Source organism: Petaurus breviceps, unplaced genomic scaffold, assembly GCF_028583685.1.
Source record: "Petaurus breviceps papuanus isolate PSGF00001 unplaced genomic scaffold, PetGlider_PUasm1.0 120, whole genome shotgun sequence".
Lineage (NCBI taxonomy): Eukaryota > Metazoa > Chordata > Mammalia > Diprotodontia > Petauridae > Petaurus > Petaurus breviceps.
Window position 1 is genome coordinate 3,794,594 of NW_027185627.1, and position 23,685 is coordinate 3,818,278.

Here is a 23,685-nt window from a genome sequence, read left to right on the forward strand (position 1 = left end):
AAACTTATTGTTTACAAAAAAATATAAAGCTGTTTTATAGAAAGAAAAACAGGACATTTTTATTACATTCCAACAAACATAAATTCCCAACTCTATTCATGTCTTGGCCTTGAGTGTAGTTTAGTTTTTTTTTTCAGTTTAGTTTGTTACACATCTGGGAGGTCTGGAAAGAGACTGAAGGGCTGGTCTACCACAAGCTATATCCCAAGGAGAGATCCGATCCCATTCCCAGAGAATGACCAGCGGGTGTTCTTATACAGTTAGGGTCTGGAATTAGTCCACTGAGGGAGATGGGTGGGGGGAATGATGGTTCTAAGCTGGTATATTAATAACATGGGTATGGGAAGAATCAGAAGAAAAAGTGTCCATTCAAAATCAGGAATTAAGGGCCCTAAGAACTGGGGAGCTGAACTTAAAGGAAGCTGTGATTTTTTTGGAAGTGGAACATCCTCCTGAATCCTAAGTTAGAAGGGAGCAGGCAGAAAGTACTGGTGAACCCAGAATGTAATATCCTTACGCGTCAGAGTGTGGTAATACATGAGGTGGCAGGCTCACAAATCTGGGACACCCTGACCCACACTGAAAGGCTAGGTGGGCTGGTTACTACACTGGAGGGGCAGTCCTAGGCCAAGGTGTGCCTAGGGAGCCCATCTAGCCTAAGCTAGAGTGGTTTTGAGACATCTTGCTAGAGCATCAGATCTGAGGGATGAGTCCTGACGTTCAGGATTATTCATGGTAGGATGAAGTACCCAGGTATTCCGTTCAGTACAAGAACTATGGACTGTCTTAATAAGACTCTATCTGTTAGGGCCAACTGACAGCTTCAAGCTCCAGGATAAGTCATGTATTGGGCTGCATTCAGGTCCCAGTCTTCTCCGTCCAGATGACATGATAGTATCCCAAGCCAGGGAGCAAGCTAAAGACTCTGCATAGCAAGGTGAGCTAAACTGTACTAAAAGCCTGCTTCATAGTGATTCCCATCTATCCCTAAGAATTTCACCATTCTTATGCTTATAAAACCCCACTTGGGAGAGAAAGGAGGAAAAGGGCTGGGCAGGAGGAGAGAACAATAGAGCTGGCAGTAAAGCAAACCAGCCTGAAAGCAGAGGGCAAGATTTTGTTTTGGTTTCTAAATCTGTGCACCAGAGAAGCTCCCAAACCTAAACTGGGAAGAGCTGCTCATCACATTCAATTTAATACTTCCACGGGTCTGATTTCTTGGATGTGTCCTGTCCTCATTGATACCCATCCCTCATTGTAGGCAATCTAGTAAGACTCAGCCAACAGCCCAGTTGATCCTTAGACCCCGCACAGTTCTTCACCAGGCCATACTGAAATCCTTTCCAGTTTAGCAGGACCTGCCAGAGCTTGTGTGTGGTGGTAGAGCCTTCATGCAGCCAGGGTCACTGCCCACCACAATGAAGCATCAGCAGAGGAGGCCTTGATCACACTTAAGGCTCATTTAAACCCCACTCTCCAAAAAATGGACAAAAAAGCAAGAGCAAAAAAAAAGTGTTGCCTTTATTAAAGGAATGAAGAGGGGCAGGTATTTTATGTATTTTAGAGTCTTACGGTGGCCCTAAGCTAGATTCACGTTAAGGTAAGACTATCAAATGTGAAAATACACATATGGATTTAGATGCTGGGGAAAAACTGGAAGGATAACAAGGATGCTGGGTAACCAGTAAATACTGCCCCAAGGGAGGAATAGCTGCTTCTAGAACTAGCTCCTCCCCCGCAAAAGCTGAGATCTACCAAGCTATCACTTGGGATGAGCTATTACCGGGAAATCAGCTCTCTGAATCTAATAGAAGAGTTATTCTCTACTAATCTCCATGAGCCATTCACCATACAGTAAATACCAAATAGCCTGGAGAAGATAAACATTAGCAGCCTAGACAGGATTAAGAGTTGAGCTGGAAGCTCCAGGCTGGTATCTTTTTTACTTTGGAAAGACCCCAGGTAGAGGCGGCTATAAAAAAAAAACAAAACCTGAAAATTCATGGGTAAATCCAGACCTAAGAATAGAAGGCAGTCCTTGACTCTAGGCTCTCAGATTCAACAGGAAAAATTCAAAAAGGAAAGTTCTGAGCCTGCTAAGATGGGCAGGTGATGTGCCAGCATGTAAAAATGATCTCTCTTAGCTATCTGCATGTGAAAAAAAATCTCTTTACAGGATAGATATGTTCTAGCAAGACTGCCAACAAAACACATTTCTATAAAGTAAATCCTACTTCCTCAACAACAACCAGATCAGAGATGTTCTTATGTCAAAAAGTACGACAAACCAAGTTGAAAAGAGTTGGCAAGAAAGGATCAGAACGGTGGTGAGGCCTGAGGCACACAAATGTGGAAATACGAGGAATATTTCTGCAACATTTTCCCAATCAGAAATCTTTTCACCCTTGCAAAGCTTCCTGGGTATATGTAACAGAATCAGATTTTGATATGCCACAGTAGTAGCTGCCACCTGAAAACCCATGTTTTCAAGCCTAAACATTCTATAAATTAATGGTTTCATCTTAATCAATGTTGTAAAGTTCAAAATCTCGAAAACAAATATCCTTCAAACAAGAGGAGAGCTGTATATTGTTCAAATCCCCACCTCCCAACAGCAGAGGTTCCTGGGATCTCTGAAAAGCTGAGCTTTAGTGGAAGATGACTCCAAACATCAGTCAGTGAACATGACTCTCCCCTGCATGAATCTCCTGATGTGTTACAAGCTGGTGTTTCCGTGTGAAGCTTTTCCCACACACCTCACATTTATAGGGCCTCTCTCCTGTATGAGTTCTCTGGTGTTTATTAAGGTCAGTGCCCCGACGAAAGCTTTTCCCACAATTCTGGCATGTGTAGGGTTTCTCGCCTGTGTGGGTTCTCCGGTGTGCACTGAAATGAGAGCTGTTATTGAAGCTTTTCCCACATTCCCCACATTTATAGGGTCTCTCTCCAGTGTGAGTTCTTCGATGTATGACAAGGCTTGAGCTCTGGCTGAAGCACTTCCCACATTCATTGCATTTGTAGGGTTTTTCTCCAGTGTGAATTCTCTGGTGGGTACTGAAATTGGAGCGGTCACTGAAGCCCTTTCCACATACAAGACACTTGTAGGGTTTCTCCCCCGTGTGGGTTCTCTGATGTTTGATCAAATGAGAACTTTTGTTAAAGCTTTTTCCACATTCAGGGCACACGTAGGGTTTCTCTACTACACAGGCTCTCTGAAGCCCTAGATCCCTTTCCTGAACAGAAGTTTGGCTCTCTGTCTCCACTAGTGGGTAGCCCTGAGGCCCTTCTGACTGAGTCACACAAGCCTGTCCCTGACAAGCTGGCTGAAGACCATGTCCCCTGGGCTTCCCTGCCAGGGTTCCACACAATTCCATTTCCATGGCAGAATCCTCCTTGGAATTTTCTTCATTTTCAATCTTGATCTCACATCCTGGAAGAAAGGAGAGAAAATGAAATCCCTAATCTAGAGGGTAGTGAATTCAAGGTAAAATCAGTCAATCCATTAACATTTATTAAGCACTTACTATCTGCCAGGGGCTGGGGTTACAAAAAGAGGCAAAAGATAGTCCCTGCTCTCAAAGAGCTTACAATATAGTGGGAGAAACAACATGGAAACAAATAAATACAAAGATAAATGGGAAATAACAGGGGAGGAACTGGAATTAAGAGTTGGAGAAGGTTTCCTGTATGAGGTGGGATTTTAGCTGGAACTTAAAAGGAAACAGGAGAGGTCAGTAGTTGGAATGGAAGAAGGAGAGCATTCCAAGCATGGGAGACAGCTCGAGACAATGTCCAGAGTGGACAGATAGAGCATCTTATTCCTGGAACAGGCAGGAGGCCTGTGTTATTGGATCAAAGAGTACATGCCAGGGAGTAAAATAGAAGAAGACTAGAAAAGTAGGAGAGGGCTAGGTAAAAGGAAGAAAGTTTGAAAAATTATATTCCTAATTTTTGTAATTACATTTGAAAATTTGTAGTAACACAGACTTTTAAAACTCAAAGAAGTCACCATTCTGTCCTTTTACATCTAATCCCATTTAGACTGCTGTTTTAGGGGGAAAGTATCTAGAAGTTTTAGGCAGCTAAGGTGGCAGTATCCTTCCATTGTTTATTAACCACTTACACGACGCCTCTAGGTCTCTGTGGCAATTCCTCCTGAGGCTCGTGGAAAGCGAGGGCTCCTGTGTTAGATGCACTATTCACAGGAGGTCCTCCCTAAATATAGAATGAGATGTAGAATGGAACCATTCACTAGTATTTTGAAATCTTCAACTAGAAGGGAATAGAAGAGTGTGGGATTCCCTGGTGAGTGATTTGCCATCAGACTCAAGGGCAGAACCTGCCAACTCTCCATCCCCTGCCCCAACACGTCAACTTTGATAACCATAACTGAAGTCGAATCTAGACTCAGTGAATCAAGTAAGACTAGACAAGAACCAGAGATTTTTTTCCTTTTCATACCCATGAGGTTCTCTGTATGTCAGAAATTAGGAAGAAACAAGCTTTTAATTCTTTCTCCTTTGACTGGGTTTCAGATTTCCATCTCCAAACTACTGTTTCAAAGTGGAATAATTTCAAACTACATTCATTTATTTTATTCACACAACAAACATTTATAAAATACCTACCAAGTACAGTGGTTGGTACTGAAGAATATATAAAAACAAATAAGACACTATTCCTGCCTTTCAGGAACTTACAATCTAGTAGGGGTGATAAAACATAAACACAATTAAGCATAACATAACTGTGCTTAAGAAGGGTCCAAAGGGCTGAGATAAGATAAGAAAGTAATCTAATGAGGTAGGGAGAAAGGTCATGAAGGCTGGGGTCTTCTCAGCTGTGCTTTGAAGGGAAAGCAGGATGTCACCAGGCAAAGATGGGGACATTATATGACTCAAGTACCTGAAGATGCACATCATCAGAAGCCATTGATTCATAGACTTTTATGTCAAAAGATTGATCTAAAGGCCTTTTCCAACTTCTTTTCCTATTCAGATTTGACTTTCTGTTATTTCCTTATAATCTGTCCAAATATGCTCAGATAACTAGAATTCAAAATTTTTTGGCATAGGCTCAAAGGATAAAAGCTTCTCTCTTTTTAGTACTGTTAGCTTCCCATCTCCATTTAAAGGATAAATGCTTAACCAGGTCCTACTGCTCTATGCCTCTTATACAATGTTCTGTACCTGTAATGCGAATGTAAATTTTGAAGATCTTCCCTGCCCCTAGGCTAAAGTGCACCTGGAGCCTGGGGTAGGAGGCTTGTTTTTCAGTAGATACTTCTTGATTGGCCAGTGAGTCAATAAGGTTGTTACATTCTCTGAGCCAGGAGAAGGCTATATAAGCCCTGATGTGTAGCTTTGTTTTGGGGCTCACTTTGAGAAGTGTTCTGTGATTTGATATGGATTCTGGGAAGCCGTTGTCCAGAGCCCCCTGGCTTTGAAAAACCCAGATGTTGAAACCCAGATGTTGATTGGGTATGGATATAATGGTTGGACAGTTTGAAATCTGTCTACTTGATCTGTTTCTGTCTTGATAATTCTGTCTGTATATTCTCAAGTTCGGGGTGCTAACCTTTTTCCCCTGAACTAGGTAAACGATACATATCTGACTGATTAAAGTAAGCTTGTTAACCCATTTTGAGTTGCTTTCCTTTAACAAAGCAGATCCAAGAACCTGTGTTGGCAGCAAACCCTGAGGACGCTTGGGGTGCTTGCTGCTACAGTAGCTAGCAGGTGTTATATAAATGTTCAGTGACTGAGTGGTTCTTTTACATTGCATTTTCCCTTGATAATGTTCCAGTCAACCTGTGCTATTTCTCAGTATTTACTATTATTCACCTAGCTTAATCTTCTTCCTTTGGGAGCTATTTTCCCTTTTAGCTCTTTGTATATTTAGCAAACCTGATTTATGATTTTCAATGCTACGAATAAAAATAGCAACTTTTTCTTGTGCCTTACAACTTTCCTTAGACATACTCATTTCTGTCTCTCATTTCCTCTTACCTTACGTGTGGCAACATTTCATTAGCAGAATCTTCAAAACCCAAACTTCCGTGACAGCTGAAACCCTATTGTTACTGCCCTCCTCACCTGTGTGACTGTCTCTCGAAACACCCTTCTCCTTGAAAGCGTGTAGATTCGATTTCCACAGTCCTCTCCTGTGATCCAGTTGGGCAATTAGACTTGGTTTAGGAACAGGAAGCCCTGTCCGTAAGGAAGGTCAGTGCTCAGTAAAGGAATGGGAGAAACTCCATTAACATACAGAATATGAGGGTAAATTCAGGGTCCAAAACTGTAGAATGTAATTTCCTCTCTGAAACCTTCCAGAGTAAACAAGACCCCAAGGTGGGGAAAAAAATATGATTGTTAAGTGTGAGAACTCTGAGAACATGTAACAGAATTCATATGCCCTAATGCGAACTTAGCCATTAATGCTGAAAGATTATGTAAACAGTTCAACAGGCACAGTCCTTTCCTTTTAGGAGTTTACAACCTACAGTGGAAGACCAAGTTTATTTATTTTTTGCAGGGAGGCAATCAGGGTTAAGTGACTTGCCCAGGGTCACACAGCTAGCTAGTAAGAATCTGAGGCTGGATTTGAATTCAGGTCCTCTCAGGGCTGGTGCTCTATTCACTGCACCACACAGCTGCCCCAAGACTCACTTTAACTAAAACAAAAGGATGTGGCAGACAGCCAACCATATAATATCATATTGATTTTGGTTCATAAAAGGAAGATATGAATAATTTGATTATTTCAAAACAGAGTAGATGGCTGTGGAAACAGCTATATCAATATCAGTTATCTGGGAAAAGTTCCTAAGAGAAGGTAGGATTTTAAGTGCTTTTGATTGATAGAAAAGAGTTTGGTAAACTAGGATATCCTAATCACAAAGAGTTTCATAAGCAAAGACTTAGGGGTGGGATTAGAAATGGAAAAAGAAGGCCTTGAATAGGTTTCTTGAACGGTCAGATAATACAAAAATGAGAAATAAAGGACATTAAATTAAGCAGGTGACTAACTTGAAGATGAAATAGAAAATCTTGTTCCTGAAGCACAGTGCTGCCCTTTTCTGTAGGACTGACACTAGTGATTAGTAGAGTGTATGTTACCCAATAGCAGTGACAGATTTTAATTGATTCCATCTCTTACTCAGTGTCCCTTATGACCAATGGCACATGCTGTGAAAGTGCCAGATGGACTGGCTCACATGGGACCTGATCCATGACTGTGCTCTTATTAGCATGTTACAGAGCAGAGGCTCTTATCCTTTGGCAGTCTGGTGAAGCCTATGGACCCCTTGTTATACAGCATACAAGAGGTGACTAGGAAGGTGTCACTGTGTTCAGTAATGGAGGCAGGTGTGTTACTAGGGCAGGCTGAGGTTGATGGATCTCTTCAGTTGGGGAGTTCTGAGCTACAGAAGGACAAAAGACAATCCAGTGCCCCATACAAAGTCTGTACTAATGGTGAGGCCTCCCCAGGGCCAGGGGTTACAAGGGAGGTATGAACTGGCCTAGGTCAAGCATGAGAGGTCAAAGCTTCTGTACTGATCAACAGTGGGACTGAGCCTGTGAGTGACCACTATACTTCCAGCCTGGGAAAGACAAACCCAGTCTCCAACAAAAAAGTAACAGAATATTAATGTGGTAGTATCCTAAATATCTCCTATATTATCTGGACTACTCATATGCCCCTTTGAATTATTAGTTATCTTTTTATGTATATGTCTTATCTCTTACTAATTAGACCAGGAGCCCCTTATGCCTCCTCCTAACTCCATCATTCATGACAGTGCCTTGCACATAATATCTATTCAATGTTTATTAACTGATATACACTGGGGTAAAGCAGTGAGGAAAAAAGGGATCATACATAAGAATGACACCTCTAGAAACAGCAATGCCCCAAGCATCATAGACCTCAGAGGTTTTAAGCCTGAAAACAGGCTTCACTTAGCAAAATCATGTTACCATATTCTTCCTGCAAGACATTCCTGTAGTGTTCTCTTTGAACTGGATCCAGGTGCCCCCACTCCTCTGGGGACAAGTACATAGCCATGTCCTCAAATGTCACTGGCATCTGCAAAAATCACATGAACTCCACTCAGTCACAGCTACCTCAGGTTCCCTCTTGGTCCTGGCTTATGGTGAACATCAATTTCTCTCAAAATGACCTACAATCCTATCACTAATAGCTCAAGAACTCCTGGGATCATTTTTGATTCTTCTATACTACATATCTAATCTGTAGCTAAATCTCAAAACTTTGACTGTCATGTTGTTCAGTCGTATCCCACTCTTTGTGACCCCATTTGGGATTTTCTTGGCAAAGATACTGGAGTTTGCCATTTCCTTCTCCAGTTCATTTTACAGATGATGAAACCAAGGCATGCAGGGTTAAGTGACTTGCCCAGGGTCGCATGGTTAGTAAGTATCTGAGGCCAGATTTGAACTGAGGAAGATGAGTTTTCCTAACTTCAGGCCTAGTGCTCTATCCACTGTGTTACCCAACTGCCTTCATACTATCTGCTACATTTTTGTCTACTCCATGTTTATATAAAAGCCAGGTCTCACTGATCTCCTGCTCAGACTCCCTATCTCAGGGCCTTTATGTTACCTTATCCTTTCATTCCCTTTTCTTTGCTGTTTCTCACTTTTTCACCCTCTTTTTCATCAATGCCTTAGGCTTCTTTGCCAGGATAGTCCTCAGTCCTGCTGACAGTTCTCAGAGCAAAAGAAATTGCTACCTGGTTCTACAGCAAGGACTAACTAGCAAGACTTGGAATGTGTAGGAAGTATGGATAATCTGGTCAGAGTAGAAACATTTCCTTGGACCTAGAACGAAGTATGACTGTGCCGGGAGGCTGACAAACGAAGGCAACACACTGGGGCAAGACTCAAAGCTCTATGAACACTTTGGAAGAAAATCTGAAACATTCAGAAAGAGCTGGACAAGCTAGATATGTTGGAATAGATGAAGGAGACCTAGTTAACCATCCCTAAGATGGTGAGTGGTTGCCAGGAGCAGCAAAGAGTGATAGGACATTATAGTTCACTAGTATAAAACAATGAGAGATTGGAACTTCTTTTTTTCTTTACAGAGGGAGATGGTGTAGGGGAAGGGAATGGTGAGGGGGATGCTTCAGGAAAGATGAAGACAGCATGGGGTGGCTAGGTGGTGCAATGAATAGAGCACCGGCACTGGAGTCAGGAGGACCTGAGTTCAAATCCAGCCTCAGACACTTAACACTTACTAGGTGTGTGACCTTGGGCAAGTCAGTTTAACCCCAATTGCCCTGCCTTCCCCTTTCAAAAAGAAAAAAAAAGATGAAGATAGCAATCTGTATCTTACAACTTAAGTTTTGGTTGGACACACACACACACACACACACACACATATACACACACGGAAACATGGCCCATTTGGGATTCGGTTTAACATGAAACCTACTGGTCTATAATTCTTGCCAGCTCTTTTCACCCAACCTGAAACAGTAAGACTCACAGGCCAAGCAGAATCCTCTCATACCTTCAGCCTCAGTTCAAGTCAAATGTACTTGAGTTTATCACTCGAATACTGTATTATCAAAGATGGTTAACTCTAGGATAACAAAATACTTTGAGACTATTTTGGATCCAAGTTCCCAGGAAAATTAACCTCTGAGTGCTGAAAAAACACCCATTATTTGTATTGGAGGTAAAAACAGAGATGGCCTGGGGAGGGTGAAGTGGGGTGGGGAAGCATGATTCACCTGGGACCAGGCAGAGATTAATGCAGTGGCTCTTTCCTCTTCTCTAGTGCTCTCTTCTCTTAAGAGGGCAGAAACCCTGGAAGCAGGTGAACCTATGGAAGAAGAGTCTTAATTGAGTCACACCTCGATTAGGGCTGCCCTCTGCGTCTGTCTGTAATCACAGAATCAGATATAGAGCTGGAAGAGACCTCCTGAGGCCCAGGAAAGCTGCTTAACTTGCCCAAGATCACAAAGGTCACAAATGTCAGAGGTGTGATTTGAACTGAGGTTTCCATAATGGAAAGAGCTAGTGCTCTTTGCATTGTGATATCTCTAAATCTTGTCCATTTCCCACTAAACCCAGATACTTGCCCCGATTCTTCCCGTGTGTCCTCCTTTCCTCTCCCTTATCCCAAACATCTCCTCTCCTTCCCAAGGAAGGGTAGTTACTCACCTCTCTTCGGCTGCAGTTGGAGATTCTTTTTAGATCTATGGTTTGGCTGTTCCGGTGGTTGGAGGCAGGAGTTCTGCACTCCCTTCTCTAGGGACCTTGCCTCTGTCTGCACCGCTCCCTGGAATATCAAAGATTTGTTTGATGTTCCCAGAGACACCATCTCTACAGAGAGCACCTCTAGTCTCTACACAGAGACCATAATCCAGAACAGCCCACATCCCTCCTAGGGCTACAAAAGAATCTGGAAAATTCAGAACTAGATTCCCCCAGGCCCTTTTCAGTCCTTTGTCACCTTTAAGCTCCTTTTCACTTTTCCCCTTACCTCAAACTCGGTTTCTTCTTCACTTTTTATTCTTTCCCTCTACTCTCTAGCCAGTTTTTTGCCTGAGTTACAATCCTTTCCTTCTCACATTTCAATCTCTGTCCAATCACATTTTCTACTCTGTGTGACTGCTAGAATTTCTTATTCTTCTGATGCTTCCTAGTTTTTTTCTCAGAGCTGAGACAGAATTTACTGGGTGCAGAATTTACTAAAGGTAGAAACAATTAAGTGCCTCCTTTAAGGTAAAGCCAGTATTGCTTGGCCCTGACCCCAGCCCCAGCAGCCCCTACCCTACTCTTTCTGTAGGTGCTGTTAAGTCAGTGATCTTGAAATCTCTACCTCAGGGTAAATTTGTGGAAAACAGACAAAGAATAGAGTAATTGGGGATACTGAGAGGTAACGTCCTTTACCTTAACTACTTAACTTTTTACAAACTATTCCTTTCTGTCACTTTTAGAGAGAAGTCATGAGGAAGCAAAACAATGAATCTGACCCAGTATCATATTTCTGATACTTTTATGAGTAATTCCCATTTTTTAACTGTACCACTCTATTTTTGTTTGATTCCACGACACCTTCTCCTTCTTTTAAAAACTCTGTATAGCATATGTTTAAGTAACATTTTTTTTTAAAGCAATCGGGGTTAAGTAACTTGCTCAAGGTTACACGGCCAGTTATTTCTGGGTGTGGTGCTGAGTATCTGAGCCCTGATTCGATCCCCCAGGTCATCCCAACACTGGAGCCAGTGCTCTTACTCGCTGAGCCACCTGGCCACCCCTGTAACATTTTATTAATATATTTTGTTTTGTCCCAAGAGATTTTCCAACATCCAAACCATACTACCACAAAGTATATTCCCCCAAAACAGTTAAACAAAACTGCTTAATTGGAATTCATGGTACATGACACTTTCCAGTTTTGAAATTTATCAACTTAACAAAAAGGACAGATTGCCATTAATTTTGATAATCTGGTACCAGTACTGTCTTCTAACAATACATTTATTTTTAAAATTAATATTAATTTGATTCTGAGAGCTTAAGAATCTTACAAAATCCCTGAAATTATGAAATATCCTCTGATACCACAAAACTCACAGGTTGGAAGTCATTTTCTCATACTTCACTGGCTAATTCCTGTAGCACTTCTGGGTCACTGCTGCCTATTGTTTCTATTCACTAATGAGATGCCTGGTTCTACCCTTCTTTATTCTGTGATAAAATAACCATTAGGAAGGTTTTCGTTAGTGATTGAAAAAGACAATACTGAAGTTTCAGAAGAGAAAGACATAGAGCAGTGTTTTTCCCTCAAAAAAGCACATCTACAACTGAATAATGAAATCAATGACAGTACATTTTGCTTAATTAACGTGAACTAACTTTATAGTCAACTTTTCAGGAATGCACCAGTTCTGTTAAGCAAGGAACACCGGTGCACAGCATTACCAAGGGGAAAATGATGACCAAGTTTGGGGGAGAGGGAAACTTAAGTCAATCAACAATATAGGGTACAACAGGCACTTTCAGAAGATTAAGAAAGGGGGGGGGGAGGGTCTAATTCCTAACTCCAAGGAAGTTGCTGCTTGAAAATAAAACAAGCAGGAATGAATACAGAATAGGAAACAATTTTTTTCCCTTCCCCCCAGTTCTGTGTGGACTTGTTTGGGTTGGGTGCAACTCTGAAGGTAAACCAGGAGCAAACTCCGATTACAGTACAGGCTGAAAGAGTCTATAATTTTAAGATCTCAGCTGACAGTGCCTGCCTAGAGAACTTAAGGGATCTAAAATCTCTTGTTAATTGACTCCTCACTACCCAAGCCTTCAGAAATGAAGTCCTCACCCGTTGCGGCTGTCTCCCGGGCTCTCTCTGCAAACCCTCCACCAGGACCACTGCCTCCTCACCACTCTCCGGATGCTGCTCCCGTACCCAGGACTGGATCTCCCCCGGCAACACCGTCAGGAACTGCTCCAGCACCAGCAGCTCTAAGATCTGCTCCTTCGTCCGCATCTCTGGCCGCAGCCACCGACAGCAGAGCTCCCAGAGGCGGCTGAGAGCCTCCCGGGGTCCTGCCACCTCCTGATAGCAAAACAGCCTGAAGAGCTGACGGAACGTCTCGGGACTCGCATCGTTCCTTTGCAAAGGAGGCTCCTCTTTCCAAGGGAAATCTTCTTCTACCTTCACAATAAGGATCTCTTCCTGCTCCAGTGGAGATCGGAGCTGCAGGCCGCGGGCTGTAGCCATGGTCCAGAACGGAACCAACTCTGCCAAAGACTCTGAAGATCAGCTTCTCGGTGACGCCAGCGGGAGGACCCTTGTGGAAGGAACTTTTTTTTCCCCTGTAGGGCTCTGAAGAAGAAATAACAAAATTTGTGAAATTACAGGTCTAGTGCTTATTCCCATCCCTCTCTTACTCTACTCAGCTCTGTGACCACGCAAAGGCCACTTAACTGAGGCCCAGAGAAGTCTTCTTATCTGCAAAATAAGACTGCTTTAGATGATACCGTGGAAAGAGCCCCCAAGTCAAAGGACCTGGGTTCAAAATCTGCCTCTAACGCTACCTGTGTGACTGGGCAAATCACTTCAGCTTCCTAGGCCTCCACTTCCTCATCTGTAAAATGAAGGAGTTGAATTAAATTAGGGGCTCCTAAGCTGGGGTCTATGGAGAGATTCAGGGGGTTCGTGGGTGGAGGAAAAAGCCATCACATCTTCATTTTCACTGAATTAATTGCAACATTTCCTTCAATTATTTAAAAAACATTATTCTAAGAAGGGGTCCATAAGATTCACCAGACTGCCAATGAGGTGGAAAGGAGGAAATAAGCATCTATTAAGCACCTATTGCATGCCAGGCACTGTAGCAGTGGTGATAATAATAGTTAACATTTATAAAAGTGTTTACTACCTGCCAAGCATTGTATTACACACCTTACAATTATTATCTCCTATGATCCTCAGAGCAACCCCCAGGGAGCTAAGTGCTATTATTAACTCCATGTTATAGTTGAGGAAACTGAGGCAAAATGACTTGTCCAGGGTCACAAAGCTAGTATGTGTCTTGGGCTGTATTTGAACTCAGGTCTAGACCTAATTCTCCACTACACTACTGACTGTACCTTACTGCGTCTCACATGAAATGCTATGCCATAGGAAACTAAGGCACCCCGAGGTTAAGTGACTTGTCCAGGGTCACACAGCTAGTACGGTAAGTGTCTGGGGCCGGCACAGCACTACGAGCTGCCCTCAGTTTTCTCATCTGAAGGACGGGCCGATATGAGTTATCAATTAAGGCGTTTGATAACAAGCCAGATATCATGATCCCCCCCTGGGTTTTGGTTTTTCTTCTTCTCTCCTCCCCTCCCTCCGCGTTCCTGGGAAAAAGGTCATGGGTCACGGCTCAGCGCGGGAGCATCCGGCCCAGGGCCGGGGTTCGGAGGGCAGGGCCCTCCCCCTCCCCCACTCACCGCTCGAGCCTCGGCGAGGTAAGGAGGGAGGGCGCCTCGGGCCTCAGCCGCGGGGCGGGGCGGGGCGGGAGGCCGAGGCCAAGGCGAGGCGGCCCGAGCAGGACACGGGAGCGCGAGCAGCCTCGACTTGACCCGCCCCGCGCTCCCTTCCGCCCGCCCCACCCCCCTCCGAGCCCGGGCCTGCCAGGCTGCGGCTCGTCCCGCAGTGGCCCGTCCTGGGCTCCGTCGAGTCCGAAAGGGCCAAACTATAGGCTTGTAATGGATTGGCTTGACCGGGGGTGTCAGGGGCAGAGAATGAGAGGAGACGAATCGGTCTAGTACGGGGCATTCTGGGTAATGTAGTTCCCCTGGCGCAGACACGCCCCCTCCCCCACCTAACGGGGCGCGCGCGGTCAGCTGCGGACGCTCTTCCCGCCAGCGTCACTCTGTCTTCTTTCTGATGTGTTTGCCGTTTATTTATTGTATTTCTGTAGGTCGCGGTTCTTCCAAATATGATAGAGATCATTGCAGCGAACAAACCCGCACATCAGTGTCGCGTGTATAAGTATGAATTATATAGTCCAGCCAGTATTTTATTGAGCACCTCCCATGTGCCGAGCCATGTGCAGAACCACGGGAGCACAAGTGCAAAGAAGGAAGCCACCCCTGCCCTCCGTGAGCTCACGTTCTAAGCTAAGGAGAAAACAAGTAGCCATGAAAACCTACACAGCGTTACTGTAACGCTTACACACATGTACGCCAAGGTGGCGGAAGCAGTTCGATACTAAGTAACCTGGCAGGAAGAGTGTTAACAGGCGGGCACATCAGGAAAGTCTTCGTGTGGACTACGGGGCAGGGGTGCATCTTAAAACAGGAGGGACCATGCAGGAGCAGAGGGGAAGCGGGAGGGCATGGCCAGGGGAGATGGGGGATCCTGAATCAGGAACAGAGGCAGAAGTCATGTCCAAGGAGGCTGGGAAGATCAGCTGGGGCCAGGCTAGGCCTTCAGAAACCAAAGGGAGAGTAGGCAGTAAGAATCCACAGAAACAATTATTGAATACTGGAGTCAGATTTATGCTTGAGGAAAATTACCTTGGTGGCAAAGTCTAAAATAAAATGGGGCAGTGATTTTTTTTTTTTTTTTGCCTTTTGGAGGGCAGTTGGGGTTAAGTAACTTGCCCAAGGTTACACTGCTAGTGGGCAGTGATATTTTAGACCAGGATAGGAGTTAGGAGGGTGTTGCAATACTCTAAGGGAGAAGTCATAAAGGCCTTAACTGAAGTGATATTTATGTGAGTGGAGAGAAGGACTCAGATGTGAGAGTAAAAAATGTCAAGATTTGGCAACTGACTGGATCTGTTGGCTGAGATTACAGATTTCTCTGTGGGGAGGCTGGTGGAACATTCCATAAAATGTGGAATCCAGTTTAATGCTGAGATTACAAACCTGAGATACTGAAAGGATGGTGGTACCTTTGACATAAACAGGGAAGCTGGAAAGAATGGAAGGTTTAGAGGTAAAGATAAGGAGTTCAGGTTTACAAATGTTGAGTTTAAGATATCTGAGAGATCTCCAGTTTTAAATTCAGTGAGGATTGGTGACCTGTAACTGAAGCTGGGGGCTTGGGTGAAGGAGGGAATATAAAATCAGATGAAAAAGGGAAAGCAGCTGTAAAAAAGTTTACGAAAGACATGAGAAATCTGGGGAGCACTCCATTGCAATAATGGATAGTGGTCCATTTCCAAGATTAGGATATATTAGCAGGGGCAGCACCAAGGAAGTACTCAAACCAAAGTTCCCCAATATCTCCCTGTTTCAATCAACTTCCAAATTAATTCAACAAACTTCCACATCAATAGCTCTGAAGGCTTAGGATCTCTTTTCCATAGATTGTTAGAACAGGAAGGGATCTTAGACATATCTAATTCAACCCTTTCTTTTTACAAATTAAGAAAAGGATGTCATAGTAGATAAAGAGCTGTTCTCCTCCTCTGATAGCTATGTAATTCTATAGAATATATATTCTATATCTATAGAATAGCTATGTAACAATGAGCACATCACAGAATCAGTGTCCTCAGGGAACTCTCTTAAATTGCAGAGAAAGTACACATCTGCATTGGAAAAATATCATTGCTAGAGGAAGAAATTACATGTTTGGAAAGAAAGAAGAAGGAAGAGAGGGAGAAAGAGAGGAAGGAAGAAAGGAAGGAAAGCAGGAGGGAAGAAAAGAAGGAAGGGAGGGAGGAAGTAAAGTGACTTGGTCAAAGTCTAAGTCAATTAGTGCCAATGATGAGATTTCTACTACTCCTCTTTCCATTATATTTTGTATACTCCCTTCCAAAAGCCAAAGAGATACTGAGTGTGGCTCAGTTTTGTGCTATGGAAGAGTTTCTATAGAAACCACTCCTGGCCACAATTAACCTGCAGATCTGATCCTGGCCTTTCATAATCTGGATATTAAATGATAACAACATATTAGTATTTCAGGAATAGATTCTTCTCTCCCTCAGATTCTCTTGAACTAATGTCTCAGTCTCCTTTACGTTTTTAGGAATGAAAAACAAAAAAGCAGGGGGAGAGAAACAATTTAAGTGTAAATCGTTACTAAGCAAGTTTTCTTGGCTATATTGATTGATGTTCAATGTTAAGTTTTTAATAAAACATGATTTTAAAAAAAGAACAAGAGGGGAAGGATTGAGAAAGGAACTCAGCATATCTAATCTTTCCTGAATGGTAGGGTTATAAGAAATTTTCATTTTTAAATTTCTTTTCATTAATATCTATTATCAGGGAGAGGGGTATCAGGGCCATTTCTCCCTTAAGGAGGTTGAAACGTCCCATGGGATGTGAAAATTTACTTAAGGTTTCAAATGTTCCTCAGATAAGAAGGCAAAAAGGAGTAAAGGCTTCCCAAAATAACTTGACTTGCCTTATTTGAGGAAGGATCCCAAATGTCAACTGTAACTGACTCTTTGGTTATCTTGGTGACATGTTAATGTGTTTCCTCTCAATCAACCTATTGTGAACCCTCTAAATGTAGCTTAATCCATAACATGACTTAGTTTACCTTTAAAGTATATTTAACTATGTTTGTTTCCTGAGGGGATATATGAGATTATGATTCTGTTTAACTAAATTCGTTCACTTTTGATGACTTTGAAGGAAGTATGGAATTATGAATCTGACTTATCTTTTCCTGAAAGAATTTATGAGATTGCAATACATAAAAGAATTTATTTCCCTGTCTCTCTAATGTAATTTTCTCTATACAAGCTTGTCAGAAACTCAAATCTGGATTCAGAATTATTTTTCTGAATCCAGAACCTGTGATTAAGCATAATAAACCCTGGGTCTTTACTTCTATAATTTCTGCATTGTGGTAGATTTATTTTGGCAGTAGTGACCTACAGAAATTCAAAAAGGAGGTATTTCTCTCACATCAGCAGATAATCATCCTACCAGTCTAAGGACATAAGGTGGCATAGAGACTGTGTTGTTATTGTTTGTCCTTAGTTTTCAAAGAGGACCAATGACATCTCAAGTCTTGACTTGAGAGTGAATGGATTTAAGTGAGGCAGAGTTGCAAAAAGTCCTCGGCCTCATTCTCTCTTCCTGAGTCATCAGAATTCAGTGGTAGGTAGGGGCGGCCAGGTGGCTCAGCGAGTAAGAGCACCGGCTTCAGTGTCGGGATGACCTGGATCAAATCCGGGCTCAGATACTCAGCACCACACCCAGAAATAATAACTGGCCGTGTAACCTTGAGCAAGTTACTTAACCCCGATTGCTTTAAAAAAAAAAAAAAGAGTTTCAGTGGTAGGACAAAATTCAAGATGACTGGCAATGACCCCAGATACAGTGGATGAGCTTGGCACCTTCAATGTCTGACCCATCTCTAGGTGCTGCAGAAGCCCTGCTTCACCTGCCTTCATGATCGTTGGAATTAATTGTTCTTACCCACCCATTCTGCCAGGGGGAGTCTTCACGCGCTTGGTTGGGCAGATATCCCCTTAATTCACCAACAAGTCTGAAGCATGTTGGTTCTCCTCAACCTGGCGTAGCCCAACGGCTAAGACAATTTTACCAGGGTGTGGACGTTGTGCACTCTACAGCATCTCAGAGCTGCAGGTAAGAGTGGGGTGAGGGGCAGTTAGGTGCCACAATGAGTAGAGCACTGGCCCTGGAGTCAGGAGGACCTGAGTTCGAATGTGGCCTCAGACACTTGACACACTAGTTGTGTGACCTTGGGCAAGTCACTTAACCCCAATTGCCTTGCCTTCCCCCCTCCAAAAAAAAAAAAGTTGGGTGGCAGGTAGACACCAAAGGTGGGTGAGCAGCCCTGAAAAGGGCTTGGCAAGCCCCCACACCAGACATGTTAGTCCTCCATGAATACTTCATAAACCCCAGAGACACTCTATCAAAAAGAGCACTTAACCTGGGAGTCAAAGGATCCTGACTGTTGTTGGGACTCTGCCAATTTACTGCTAGCTCTGTGACCTTGGGAAAGTCACTTGATACAATAATATCTATCGTTACCCTTTGGTAAGGTTGGTGTGAGTCTCCAGTGAGATGGTGGAAGTTAGAGTACTCATGATGCTATAAAAATATCAATATTAAGTTGTTGTTATGGTTAGATTATAAAGATAATTTCACATTCATTACAATTATTAGTTGACAGGCTACAAGGCGAATTGATCAGTGCCAGTAGAAAAGAAAGCTTATGGTGACTTAAAAAAAATTATACAGATATGTTTTAACACTGATGGAAATACCCCAGTGACCACCCGACCTGAGGAGCAAGGTACATGTTGCTCAGCATTAAGGAAAACCACTGAACAGAGTGACTCAAGATATTGTTTCACTTTATCTCTCCATCTCTAGCACTTAGCAGAATCCTTGGCACACAGTCAGTGTTGAACAGGTGTTTGTTGAATTAAATTGCGTAATACTTTCCACTTGCACAGAGTCGAGTTTAGGATTTCAAGGAATACCGACAAAACTTTGCAATAAAGTGTATTGTGCCACATGCTGTAAAAGGATGTAAGATTTGTGTCCTGGACCTCATAGCATCGGGGCCCCTGCTTTGACTTGGAAGTGAAATTGCACTCTGCATATCTGAATCCCAGGCAACCAGCCTGGCCAACTAATACTGGATAGATAGAACACACACATATCAGGGGGCTGTCAGGCTTTAAAACAGTAAATCAATCAACATTCATTAAGTATCTACTATGTGCCAGGCACTTTGCTAAGTGGTGTGGATAGAAAAAGCAGCAAAAAGACGGTATCTGCCCTTGAGGAATTTACAATCTAAAGTCTACAGATGTAGAAAAAAGGCACCAAATTCTCAAATATGGGGTGAAGAAAATCACTGATTTTTGAATAGTTCAGCTTGAGTAGATCAAAAAAACTTAAACCCATGGGGCAGCTAGGTGGCACAGTGAATAGAGCACTGGCTCTGGAGTTAGAATGGACCTGAGTTCAAATCCTGCCTCAGATACTTGACACACTTACTACAGCTGTGTGACCTTGGGCAAGTCAACTTTACTATCTAAAAGTCCTTTCTGCTCAGCTGCGTAAAGGAAGAACAACTTAACTATATCAATACCTTTGTCCTTTGTCATTTGTTTACAGAAGGGTATAAAGTGTACCTTAACTTAAATAGGATGATACCGACATTGTCCCTTGCATTTGATCTGAGTTCTATGGCCTTTTAGCAGTCTTTTCTTACATTGTTGTAATCATTATGTATACTGTCTTTTGGCTCTGCTTTCTTCACTCTCCATCACTTCATACAAGTCATCCCATATTTCCCTAAATTATTCACATCTGTGGTTATTTATGGGAATTTTTGGCAAAGCAAGTCCTTAGAGACAAAAAAAAAAAACAGTGGTAACATGCCAGTATTTACATATGAGTATGATAATGGTTTAATGCTTCATATTTTTAAAGTGAGAGGGGGAAAAAACCCATTTTATTAAGTCTATCAATAGGACTAACTTGGAACCAAAGCAGTAGAAGCATTGTCTTTTATAGGAATATCAACATTTTCATTCTTTTAAAAGTTATAGTAGTAAATAAATTTTCCTTACTGCACAACAAAATTTATTTCACACCTCTTCATCTCTCACTGGAAATTTTATTTTGTATTTCATATACTAAGGAGATGGAGGCTCAATTTAATTCAATTCAAAAACATTTATTAAGCATCTACTATATGATATATATGTCTACATATGAGGGTATATGGGCGTATGAATACATATGTCAATGTGTGTATATATGTGTACAGGTGTACATAGATAGAGGGCACAGGGCCAATTTAACAGGAAGGGATGATACTTAAAAGGTGAAATTAAGAGGTGAGAGGAATATAATGAGAGGAGATGGGGAGAGACAGATTGGGGTAAACTATCTCATACAGAAGAGGCAAGGGAAAGTGGTTACAATGGAGGGGAAGAATAGGAAGGCAAAAGGGAATGGGTCAACCTTATTCTCATTGAATTTGGCTTGAGGAGGGAATGAAATACACACTAAATAGGCTATCTCACCCTCCAGGAGAGTAGGGGGGGGAGGAGATGAGAGGGGGGATGATGGAAGGGAAGGCAGGCTGGGGGGGAGGGAAGTTGGAAGCACCCACTTTTGAAAAGGGACGGGATCAAAGTAGAGAACAGAACAAGTGGGAGGTGGGATAGAAGCGAGGGAAATATAGTCAGTCTTTTACAATATATCTACTATGTTATTGTTTTGCATTAGCCACATATGTACAACCTATACTGAACTGCTTATCTTCCCAGTAAGGGTGGGTGACAAGGAAGGAAGGGAATGAATCTGGAATTAAAAGTTTTAAAATCAAATATTCAAATATATATGTGTGTGTATATATACATACATATATATGTACACTATTATTAATACCATCTTACATGTAATTGGGAAATAAGATATACAGGCACTGGGGCATAGAGATCCACTGGAAAAGTCAAAAAGAGGTATGGGAGAAAATATGGGAGAGAGCAGATTGAAGGAGGGGATATCCTGTAGGACCGCTATTTTGGGGTGGTGGGTAGGGGAAAAATGGGGAGAAAATTTGTAACTCAAAATCTGGTGGAAACGAATGATGTAAATCAGAAGTTAATAAAGCATTAAAAAAAAAAAGCATCTACTATATGCCAGGCAAGGCACTGTGCTAAGCTCTAGGGATACAAATAAGAAAAACAAAGACCTCAAGGTTCAATGCAGAAGACAATGTTGGTATCATCCTATTAAATTTAAAGTACATTTTGTGCCCCTCCATAAGCAAAGTACCATCCAATTATAGTTAAAGTGTACTTTGTCCCTTTCTCTAAAGAAATAATAAAAGACCAAGGTGTTCTTGCAGGCAGGTTAGGTTACAAAAATAATGGGGGAAGACAACACGGCAAAGGAAGCTGAAAGTTTCAAAGCCCTCTATGAAGGAAGGTTTTGTTGTTGTTCAGTTGTGTCCAACTCTTTATGATCCCATTTGGGGTTTTACTTGAGACATAAAACAGCAACTCATAATTCCATATTGTCCCAGAAAGTCAATATTTAAAACATCAAAATAGGAAACATTTGTGGGGCTGGTGAACAGGTATTTCGCCTTAACCTCATAGTGAGTAAGCTATCCAAGGACCAACTAGTGAAGAGGTTTATTGCCAGAAAGTAGGCCACTAGGTGATGAATATTTTAACTATGGCAACCCATAAAAAATATTTTAATGTCCCTTACATCTATGCAGGTGCTCCCTCCTACTTCTTCAGTGATGATAGTAGAGCAATAGGAAAGAGGCTTGCTAAGAATCACAATTTTTAGACATTTATAAATGTAGGTACTCTAAATAGGAGATATTTGTCCAATTGACAAGGTTTTGGGGTGCTGGGACCCCGAGAATGCCAAGATGGAGTTACCTGGAATGAATTCACACACTCAAACCTTCTCTTAATCAAGTGGCAAAGAGTGTATTGTAATGCTTTAGCAAAAGAGAGCAAGGGTCCTTCTGGGAACCTGCAAGAGACTAAGGATGGTGCTAGGGTTTTTATGGAAAAAAGGGCACGGGAAAGGAATACCAGGGATAATAATTAGGTAATCTAAGGTTCCAGGTGTCTTTGGGAGCTATGAATGGGAAAGTGTGACTTTTTAATTCCAAACTGTCTCTCCCCCTCCCTCCCCCACTCCACACTAAAGAAGGCTACCATTTGACATAGATTTGAAAATATATGGAAAACCATACAATGCATACTTCTATTTATCAGTTCTTTCCCTGGAAGTAGATAGCATTTTCTTTCATAGGTCCTTTATAGGTGATTTGAACATTTATAATACTTAGAATTACTTGGTTGTTCACAATTATTCTTTGAACAATATTGCTGTTATTGTATATACAATGTTCTCATTTCTGCTCATTTTACTTTTCATTATTTCATGAAACTTTCCATGTTTTTCTAAAAATCAACCTGCTCATCATTTCTTATAGCACAATCATATACCACAGATTGTTTAGCCATTCCCCAATTGAAGAACAACCTCTAAATTTCCAGTTCTTTGCCACCACAATGAGAGTTGCTATAAATATTTTAGAACAGGGGTAAGGAACCTGTGGCTTTAAGGCCACATGTGGCCTTTTAGGTTGGTAAGTACAGCCTTTTGACTGAATAAATTTTACAGAACAAATCCTTTTATTTTTATTAATATATTTTGTTCATCTTTTATATTTTTATTTTATTTTAAAAGTGAATGTGGGGGCAGCCAGGTAGCATAGCGAGTAAGAGCACCGGCCCCAGTGTTGGGATGACCTGGGGATCGAATCCGGGCTGAGACACTTAGCACCCACCCAGAAACACCTGACCGTGTAACCTTGAGCAAGTTACTTAGCCCCAGTTGCTTACAATTAAAAAAAAAGTGAATGTGTTTGAAATACCAAAGAACAAAATAAGTTTCATGGAAATAATCCTTCAAGATTGACCAGCACAATTAGAACATTAGTAAGTCCATAATGGTTAAATTGATGGCTGCTAGGTTCATTATTTAGTTCCCCTGCCTGACTAGCACCACTACCACAAGAGGCTAGTGGTGAGACTTTATGGGGGTCAAGTACGCCAGTCCATTGTCAGTTTTGACAATGGTGTACTGTGTTTCTGTTTGAAGTGGAATTTGTTAATAGTTGCATAGCTCAACAATATTTTTAAAGTTCTGTCTGCTTAACATGCCATCATATCAAAAAGACCAAGAGAATGCTGAAGAAAGAAAACAGATTTTTTTAAAATGAGGGTTGGGAATTGCAATATTATCTTGTTTCTGCTAAAGATAAGATGGTTTGTTTGTATTGTGATACTGCAATCTCAACATTAAAGAAATTCAAAGCTCATCAGCATTATAACACTCATAAGGACCACAAATATTTTAAATTAAAGGGAGAGGCTTGAAAGGTTGTGTTGTAGAAGTTGAAAGATTAAAAGCAAAACCAAAGACAATTCTTTCAAGCATCAATAAGACCTAGAAATAATGCCACTGAAGCAATTTATAAAGTAGCCTATATACTTGGGGGAAAAGGGAAGCCATTCGGTGATGTAGAAACTGTGAAAGAATGTATAGTCAAAGTTGTAGGAAGCTTAGATCCCATAACATGTCAAAGTCCAAACAATTGCCTCTTTCAAGAAGAACCATAATTGATCAGCAGCATGAATTAGCCTTCAACTTGATAGAATAACTT

The 23,685-nt window shown here is 41.9% G+C and overlaps 1 protein-coding gene across 2 annotated transcripts in view; it reads right to left on the reverse strand.

The window, feature by feature from the left end:
* Positions 1-1,503: 1,503 nt before the first annotated feature.
* ZNF500 (zinc finger protein 500) overlaps positions 1,504-23,685 on the reverse strand; it is a 44,915-nt gene continuing 22,733 nt past the window's right edge. Inside the window, exons 1-7 of one of the 2 annotated variants that reach the window (XM_069089604.1) lie at positions 13,977-14,061; positions 12,355-12,861; positions 10,194-10,311; positions 9,761-9,852; positions 7,980-8,088; positions 6,096-6,209; positions 1,504-3,430 (exon numbers count right to left, since the gene is read on the reverse strand). In XM_069089604.1, coding sequence (XP_068945705.1) covers positions 2,676-3,430; positions 6,096-6,209; positions 7,980-8,088; positions 9,761-9,852; positions 10,194-10,311; positions 12,355-12,756 — 1,590 coding nt within the window. In that variant the 5' untranslated portion in view covers positions 12,757-12,861; positions 13,977-14,061 and the 3' untranslated portion in view covers positions 1,504-2,675. Of the gene's footprint in view, positions 3,431-6,095; positions 6,210-7,979; positions 8,089-9,760; positions 9,853-10,193; positions 10,312-12,354; positions 12,862-13,976; positions 14,062-23,685 lie in introns of those variants that run through there. The other variant, XM_069089596.1, reaches the window with a different exon arrangement.